This window comes from Liolophura sinensis, chromosome 11 (genome assembly GCF_032854445.1).
Source record: "Liolophura sinensis isolate JHLJ2023 chromosome 11, CUHK_Ljap_v2, whole genome shotgun sequence".
Classification (NCBI taxonomy): Eukaryota; Metazoa; Mollusca; class Polyplacophora; order Chitonida; family Chitonidae; genus Liolophura; species Liolophura sinensis.
Genome location: NC_088305.1, coordinates 28,678,821 through 28,688,598, shown reverse-complemented (window position 1 = coordinate 28,688,598; position 9,778 = coordinate 28,678,821). Strand labels below are relative to the sequence as shown.

At 38.0% G+C, this 9,778-nt stretch overlaps 1 protein-coding gene across 1 annotated transcript; it reads left to right on the top strand.

Annotated features, from left to right (window-relative positions):
- The first annotated feature begins 7,693 nt into the window (after window positions 1-7,693).
- LOC135478292 (glucose-dependent insulinotropic receptor-like) lies at window positions 7,694-8,911 on the top strand. Its single transcript, XM_064758566.1, has one exon. The coding sequence runs from the start codon at window positions 7,694-7,696 to the stop codon at window positions 8,909-8,911; it is 1,218 nt and encodes a 405-aa protein (XP_064614636.1).
- Window positions 8,912-9,778: the final 867 nt, after the last annotated feature.

The following is a 9,778-nucleotide window of genomic DNA, read 5'->3' as shown; positions in this document are numbered from 1 at the left end:
GTTCGCTAACTTCTGGGAAGAAGAGTTCCACCGGAAATGTACGAACTGCACTCCGGCGGTGTCCGGCGGTAGTTCTCCTCCTAACACAGTAAGGTATTTAACATTGCTGTTACAACTGAATTCGGAACTGTTTGAAAAAAAAAAGTGCTCCAAAAATTTTTCAACTTGGTAATGGTCACATAATCCTGTACAGTGTAAATTTAGTACATTTGTACAAATTTCAGAAAAAATCCTAAAAAGCAACACTGTTTTTATGTAGAAATAGAAATGAAATTAATGTTACGTATGCTTTGAGAAACAATTCAAACTTACGTCTATTCAAGTTCTGCCTCTTTATCCAACAACTACCCACTGGAGCGCCACCAGGAGAGTTATGACAATTGCTCTAGAAACGAATGGCTAATTTACAACTTATCCCTTTGAAACCTTTATATTATATATACATATAATATATTATACGTATAATATATTTAATATAATATTTTATATTAAATATTATTTAATAATATTTTTTGTGCAATTATGTAGTAATGTTTATAACGTTTGTACCGTTGTACTGTTAATCCTAGTAGTTATACAAGGTCACATGTATATATATTTTCATGCACTCTTGTATTGTTTACGGAGGAGACTAATTCTTGGCCAATAGCTGTTGGGGATCCTTGATAAATGGCAGTTATCTCCCTATGTTAGCTCTCCGACGTCTGCTTGTTCTTAAAGTAAAGAGAGGGTTTACGGTTATGGTTCCTTTATCGACGTATAAATCCGGCGATTACACAACCCAAAAAGGTACACTGTTTTTCCTGTATAATAAAACATATGGCCTTCTACCTTTCTCAAGGTTTTCAGTTCACGCGACAGTTAAGTCGTCTGTGTTCTCTTGATGAAAGGTCTCTACATTATCTTCTTGGGATTTAGATTTCTGTGAAAAAGCATGTAAAAAAATGAAGAAAAAAGTACCGGAATTCATTTTTCACTGATAACGATTTTCGTCACGACAAAAGGTTTCTTCTGAATATGTATATTTATATCTCTTAACTGTAATCTTTTTGATTGTACGAAAAATAAAAAAGTACCGGAATTCGTTTTCTGTTGATAGCGACTTTTGTCAAAAAAATTTCTTCTTGAATATTATATTTATATCTCTTGCAGTCTTTTTGAGGTTACATGAAATGATAGACATGCACAGGGAAAAAATTAATGTTGAATGTTAAAATTCAAACGGTTGGCGGCGATTCAACTTGGGTTTGAAAAAAAAACCGGTAGAAAAGCTGTGGGATTACACACTTACCTGCAGCCAGATCAAACGTAGCGTTTGTCAGACAAAACTACGTGTTTAGATGTAGCGTTCTGTACCTGATTTATTAGCCGATGCCTTTGAGGGATTTTTTCTTTTTACTATCAGGAATGCCATGCTTTTATCGAATCTCTAATGACGATAGTCTGCCATATACATACATACATACATAAATATAGATCGCTTTGAGTTCACCATACAAATGTAAAAGAGATCCAAAATAAAACAATTTCTTTCAGTACATTGGTTGATAAGGATCAGTATTGATATGTACAGTGAATTCTTTGATAATCAACCTCCTTTCCAACTAGAAGAATGAGGTTTGACCTTTGTGAATAGAGGAGTGGGGACATTGTCACAGCATTCGCTGGCTTCGAAAAGAGCTATTATACTATTGCACGCACTATTGCAAAAAGTTTTTTCAGTTGATCTTAAAGATTAAAATGCCATATTCCGTTTCTGAAACAATATTGTTCATAAATACTTTCCTTAATTGTGTTGATGCTACGGGTTGAACGTTGTGGTATAAGACCAACGACAGTGTGATAGCTGGCAAATAGTCACACGTAACCCGTGAAATACTGGCCTTGTCAGTTTACATCACTTAGAGGTTTATTCGAACTGGTATTGTAAATGCTTTAATCCAATAGTAGTAAAATAAGACGCCCATTAGCACCAGGTTCTTACCAGAAAACCAGTGATGTTACGTGCAACTTATTAGGCGTCATTGGTCAAGAAGTACTCACAATGGTATGTTGACATCGCACTTTATAAACAACAACAATGTGAAAATAAAAATGTAAAGGGACCTGACCTCGCTGTATAACCTCTGGCGGAAGACTAAGCAGTGGTAGTGAAGAACTTGCTCACAAAATCATTTCCATCTTGTTTTTTTTTTAAATTTAATTTACCTGGCGTGCTATACACACTTCTCAAGATTATTTCAATTACACGTCGACAGTCGGATTTATTTATGCGTGTTGCTTCTGCTAACAAGGTCTATATAACTTACAACCAGAGAGTGAAAGATCTGTGGCGCTATGCTTCTTGTAAAAACGTAACTAATTCCACACAACCAGGGGCTCTAGGGGCTACATACACATGGCGCAGTTTTAATATTACCTCTCTGTTTACATGACCTGTTGCACTAAAAGCTTAAAGACAAAGGAAAACACCATGACAAAGTATGCTTCAGATAAAAGACCATTAAACGCTGTCCATGAAAATAGTTGGATTTATTTGTTGACAATTTGTTTAACATAGTAAAATGCATTGGAATATTTTATTGTAAGGTGGAATTAAGTTTTTGACACTTAGCACACGTACATCTCTTACATTCCATTACTCAAAATGAGTATACATAGGACTCCATGAAGGCATTCGAATTATTTCATTCCAAATGTATATAATTGACGTCATTCATACCTTATGGGTGATAACAGGCTATCGTAAAATCTGTCCTTTTAACACAATTTTACCCCGTTAGAAAAATTCTAAAAAAATCAATCCAACTATTTTCCTGGACAGATTTTAATGGCCTTTCATTATATACTTCATTTTAGAGTGGTCTTTACCTTTAACTGAGATGCTTTTGTACGTTTACTTGCTTTATTGCAGAACATTATCATTCAGTTATAGTAGTTTCAAAGATTAAAGACTTCACGTTGTGGAATACGTACTGTATCTGAAGCATGATTTTCCGACATCACTGGAAAATATTGAATATTTCTATTCCAAGATGATTATTTTAAAATTAAAATTATATATATATTTTAAGATATTGTGATGCTAATTTAATTAATGAAAGTATTTGTCTTTGGCGTTATTTTCCAGAGTGATGGCCTGAATCCTGATTTGGATACTGACTTTATGCTTTACTTTATGCCTTATGCCAACGATCGTCCTCCGTCACTTGGAGATATACATGAGTGTTTTAAATTGACTTGCGACCAGATTCTCTTCAACTTAAAAAAAAACAAAACAAAAAAGCGGCGTATTGAAAAGTGACCTCGCTTTGTTGGATGACGTCACAACAAACCTTTTTATGTCAGTCGTGTGGTCCGCGCCTACTGTATTCTTGCGCGAGACCCGTAAATCTCATTTGATATTAGCCAAATGAAATTCATGTCACCCTTTAACAGAACTCAGTGAAGTTTAAATTACATTTCTACGGCTGTATACGAAAAAGGTTACAACCCATACAACACGTTTTCGTGTGAAAAACATTTAGGCAGATAGCCATTTGTTCAAACAGCACAACGCAGTTATTTAATTGACAAGAACCCGTCTAGTTTGAGCTGAATTTGGGATCCTTGGAGAGACCTTTACATTTGCTTTCTAATTTTCCCACCGTGTTTTCCAAAGGGAACAGAAAATTCACGCTCTTTTCGCAACGTGGGAGTTTGGTACAAAGCCAAAACGTTGTTTTGACACAAGATGATTTTTGTGAATTGGTCACTTGTTGTGAATTGTCAACACACACGGTAACAACACAAATGCCAGAATGGCGGGGGATACCGCTTTGTTCTTGTAATGATAAGCCGATGTTCCAAGGAAAAAGGACTACAAGTAATGTGATTTATTATTTTTTAAGTATTTTTAAATCCATAAAAAGGTAGGACAGAGTGAAGGATTATCTCTAGGCGTTGCATAATTTTGTCTTATTAGCTTAATCTTACCTGAACATAAATGAGACTAAATTTGGCGTTTTAGATTCTAAAGAATTTTAGCCATGAAAAACACAGTTTTAATTTTATTAAAATAGGAATGATTAGGTTTCATTTACCTAGTTTCTTTCTTGTTATTCTCTAATTTCTAACATACCTCCAAAACTTTAACGCTAAAAGCAATGGTCAGCGAAGTGTGCTCAAATTGGCAATCTATACACAGTTGCCTTCGTCGTCATGGACGCTGGGACGATTCCATCTTGCTAATAAAATAGGGGGGCTGAGTTGTGCTGTCAGAACGCCTGTTTTCTTCAAAATTTAACAGCTCACATTTTTCGAGGACAGAGACAAGATGAATTTACATATGATTGGTCAGGCAGTTAAGTTTAAAGGTGAATTATTTACCATTACCGACATCGTGTGGCCAACATGCACTTATCCCATGTATGAGATATAGAGAGGTGCCATCAAACAACCAGCATTTAGATACTATATCTGGATAAGCGCAACATGAGCAACCTTGTGTTTTTTCAACGTTCTTTAACTTGCAGCCCTTCCAAAAGCGACGGATTGCTGGTATTACAAGTAAGCGATGAGAGTGAACATCTCTCGTGATGCAGGACTCGGTGGTACACAAACCACGGTCTTTGTGCCATTGCATCCACTGTTCTGAGCCTCGCTGGTGTTTAAATACAGGGGATAATGTCCGTGACTGGCCACCGGAAAGAGTCCATCCTGAGGCGTTACAAACAGCTAGGGGCCGCCTGAAGAACAAAACCGCTCTTTGTGTTTCCTCACAGTTGGTGGATGTCTCTGTGGCTGTGTCAGCGCGACAGGCTCCATAGAGTGTGACCCAAGTTGAAGAAGTTGTACGCCTGAGTCGGTAACGCTACCATCTCAGGAAGCACCTTCCATTTTAGCTTCAACTGAATCTACAAGTTTCTTCACTAAAGAAATAGTTCACTTCTGACACTTCTTTTCATTAGTTTGGCTTAATATCCTCACTCCTCTGTCGTCGAAAAACTGTTATTTTCAAATTTAGATCTCGAACTGACATGGAGAGGAGCTGGCGGGAAATGTGCATTTATTGGTCAATAACTATCACGTGCCTCGCTCTGATTAGATGATTTATTTCCCACCCTTTCCATTTGCATGGACTTGCCCAAAATCATAACAAAACAAATTAGACCGTTATTAACAAAAAGAAGAGAGGGGTTGTTTTTGGTGTTATTTCCCTTTCCCCATGTTTGCCTTGTTCAAATCACCAAGACAATGCACAGCAGACAGGAGTTTGAGAACTCGGGAGGATTGCGGCCCCTCGTTCTCAAACACTGGACAACTCCCGTCTACTGTGCATTATCTTGGTGACTACGTTTTCTTTAGTAATTAGATTGATACATAGCAGCCATAAAGGGCATCTGCTTTTCTGTAAAATTGTTTACATCAATGTATCTCCTACAAATTCGAAAGAATTATTCATCAATGATCTTCAGTATGGCCTTAAACAACACTCGGATAAATAAGTAATGTAGCTTCATCCCTTTCTAGCTGCATACTTCATAAAAAGCCTTTGGCTCTTAAGTCTTGAAAAAAAGTTAGCGTAAATTACTTCGTAGAAAGAGTTTCCATGTGAACTGCCGCATGCCATTTTTAACTTCCGGAGGCGCACTGTCTCATGTCGTTAGCCGCAGGTTTCGTTTCACAAAGTGTCCAGCTTACAGAAATAGTATAGATGTCCTTCAAAGTCTATGAATAGCTAACCTTGAGGACTTTGTTGTTTCATGATAAGGGAAGCTAATTATATTCCACGCTTCACAAAGGCTTCGCAAATAGGCATTGAATATATTGCCTGATAACATTTTAACGCGCACACTTCCTTTAAGAAATTTATCATCGAGAACATGGGTTTTCGACGCTTTGTGCCATGGTATCATGATTTCGAATCTCAGCTTTAAAAGTCGTTTATTAGTCTTTTGGGAATTGGCCTTGCGACTGTTCATGTCGAACGTCTTTATTGGCTGACGGTTGGTATTCGAATGTCTGTTTCGACACACAGGTTTATACCAGTCGTTAACGAATGAAAGAATTAATAATCGCGATAGGCTTAACTATCCAGCACAATATATGCCACTGAATACCTCTTACCATTACAAAAACGTGCGTGGTAAAGAAGGCTGATAACTTATATACGGAAGCAGTCACCCGTTTTAACACTATTTTATTTATTTATTTATTTATTTATTTAGTTTATTTAGTATATGACGATGACCAGCATTATGGTGAGAAGAAATCGGACAGAGACTGAGGGAAACCCATAACCATCCGCAGGTTGCTGAACACCTTAACACGTACGGCCGGAGAGGAAACCGTAATATCCATGGAAGTTTTCAGGCATGCACTCTGAAGCTTAAAGCCACATTTTCTGTGTCTATTATTTAAAATCATAACATAATATTTCTCACAGGAGACACAAATGCCTTTATTTTGTACATTTATTAATATACACATTATGATTAATGTAATAAAAATACCTGTATCCTTCTTTACAAGTGTTTATGCAAAAATACAAAGTTTTTACCCTTTTTCACCTCCCGGAAATCTGATCAGATAAAGTCAGTCAGAATGAATGTTAAAGATGCTTGGGTTCAAGTTATGTGATTGTTTATCTCATAATAATTCAAAGAATGAAATAGGTTCATCGGATTTTGGCTTTTGATACTGGTGATCCAACTGTTGTTCAGTCAGAATTGTACTTTCACATTACATTCTCCCGAGTTCTGCCTGGTTTCCTCCCATCACAATGCTGGCCACCGTCGTGTGAGTGAAGTATTCTTTAATACGGTATAAAACACAGAATAAATAAATAAATAAATTTATATTACGCTTCGCTGAACAACAGATAACACAGTGGTAACTCAGCACTAATGTGGATTCACTAATGGTGTCTGAATGGTTTCATACGTTTAGCATTTAACTTAAAAAGATGAAAATTGTGTCAAGTAACATCTGACAGAGGATGGACAAGAGTTCACAAATGCTATGTGAATGATTTGATACGTTTAGCCTTTAACTTAAATAGATGAAAACTGTGTCAAATAACAGCCGGAGGATGGCTTTCACAAAAACTGTGTGGATTATTGAACTATGTGGATTGCCGTGTGGATTATTTCAAATCTGTAAAATCCGGTGTAAATCTGAAAACTATGACAAGTAACATTCCATGAATGATAGAGAAGTCTTTATTTATCTAATGTCACATGAGTGATTTGGAAAATGTGATAAGGCTTAAATCTGAAAAACGATGAAATAGTTACATTACCGAGAAATGACTGTCCTTTCGTTACATGGACTTTTGCCCAGTGGTATGACATGATTATGTCAATGAGAGACAAGGCTTGAACTAATATCGCATGCGCAAGTTAAAAATTGTGGAAAGGCAGAGTTCGCAAAACAGATTTAAATAGTAACTTTATCCACTGAGTACCACTAAGACTTCATCTGATTGTAATTTGAGCGATTTAAAAAATGTAAGCGATGTAAAGAAATCAAAAAAAAATTTGAACAAGTTAACACGTCACGGCTCGAGGTAAAACGTTTAATTCAAAAACATCGAATGTTATCCAGTTTTGCGTGGCAAGAATAACTAACCCATCATTGTTTGCTTTGTTGTAGGGGACTCTTCTAAAGGCGTTGATGTGACGGAGGTCTTTGGTTCAGTTGAAGAATCAGGATGGATTACGCGTCGGTTATGACGGCTGAAGATGAGGAATTACACACCTTGATTGAACAGATCATTGTGGATGGCGTTAAAGCCGCCAACATCTGTCTGCCGTCAAATTTTACTATTAAGAGATGGTTTAATGACTCAGTACCCTTTTATCCGGAACCGATGGAGTCCAATTTCCCACAGAATTTTGCCATTTTCTTGGCCGTCTGCGGAATTATTGCTAATGCCGTGTCTCTCGCCGCCATGATGCACATTTCCGGTTCCTTTACCAGCAATCAGAAACTCGTATTCAATTTGCTTCTCTCCAATTTCTTCATCAGTGTTACTTTATTACTTGTAGTGTGGAACAGTATTTTGTTCCCGTCATTTCCGTCTGGAAAGAATGGCGATGACTGGTCGCTCTGTCAACATGTGATCATGAAGTCACTTGTGATGATGGGTCATTCCATATCCTTGCTTAACCTGGTTGCTCTGGCGTTTGACCACTTTATGGCGATTAACAAACCACTCAAGTACATCCAGGTATTTACAAATCACAGGGTATCTGTGTCCCTACTTGGAGTTTGGATTATCTCAGGGATTTTCGGATTTTCGGATTTTATACTTCCGGTGCCGTACTACAGCTACTGTGAAGGTCACACCATGGTGAACCTATGCCAGTCAAGTTATTGTTCCGCATACGAAACGGAGTATCTCCTATTTTGTCTGGTGATTCTGTGCTTTCTTGCGATGGTGTATTTTTACTGCCGCGTTTTCGTAAAAATCTACAAATATCAGCAGATGGCTGGTAGGCATCAGAGAAAAATGAAGAGAAATATCAAAGGTCTTGTTACAACCTTGGTGATCGTTGGGACGTTTCTCGTCTGCTGGCTTCCCCATGCCATCTTTGAGACGTATTTTGTCTTCATGATTCTGGCAGACACGTCTGCTGTTACAGGACAGTTTTACACTCTGCTCACAGTTAATTATTACCTCTACTGGCTCTGGCTGCTCAATTCGATATGCGACCCGGTGATCTACGCCCTGCGCATGCGCGAAGTCAAATTGGGTTACTACAGGATGTTAAGATGTGGAGTCCTGACCAAGAGGTTTGGCAAATTCTCTCGAAAAAGCCATAGTTCGTTAGTCTACCGGAGATCGGGCACACCGTCGATGACGTGTGATGTGGCGGAGGCGACGCTCAACGTCACGTTTTCCTCATGTAATTCATCCGCCTTGTAAAATAGCCAGTTGAATTTTACAGCAATGAAATCCCTTTTCCCCTTCAAATGACGACACGGATCCAAGCCGGACTGCCCATTGTTCTCGGGTAAAATGTGAGTATCGGTACTGCATTGTCAGTTTGCCACATATCGTCATCAAAAGGAAGAAGTGAGTACCCGTACTACATTGGTGGTATGCTACATATGTCATGACTAAGGAAGAAGTGAGTACCCGTACTACATTTCCAGTTTGCCACATATCGTCATCACAAAGGAAGAAGTGAGTACCCGTACTACATTGCTGGTATGCTACATATCGTCATCACAAAGGAAGAAGTGAGTACTCGTACTACATTGCTGGTATGCTACATATCGTCGTCGCAAAGGAAGAAGTGAGAACCCGTACTACATTGCTGGTATGCTACATATCGTCATCACAAAGGAAGAAGTGAGTACCCGTACTACATTGCTGGTATGCTACATATCGTCATGACTAAGGAAGAAGTGAGTACTGGTACTACATTACCGGTATGCCACATATCGTCATCGCAAAGGAAGAAGTGAGTACTGGTACTACATTGCCGGTATGCCAAATATTGCCATCGCAAAGGAAGAAGTGAGGACCAGTGCTACACTGACAGTTTACCACATATTGTCATTACAAAGGAAGATGCAAACATCAGACTGCACAGCTTTGATCCGAGTTTTTTTAGGCGGGAAAAGTTCACAGTTCAAAAGTACAGCAGCTGAAAGGGGAAAGCCAATTTGAGCACTCCTTATGAAAGATGAGGTTTATTCAAATACCATAAACGTAGACCTCGCAGTCATAGTAGGAGGAAGTTCAATAGAAACAAGATTCACAAACATGTTACAGTTAGCTATTTAA

What these genes read in the sequence shown, in the direction of transcription:
- LOC135478292 (XM_064758566.1), top strand. Translation starts at nt 7,694, where the DNA reads ATGGATTACGCGTCGGTTATGACGGCTGAAGATGAGGAATTACACACC.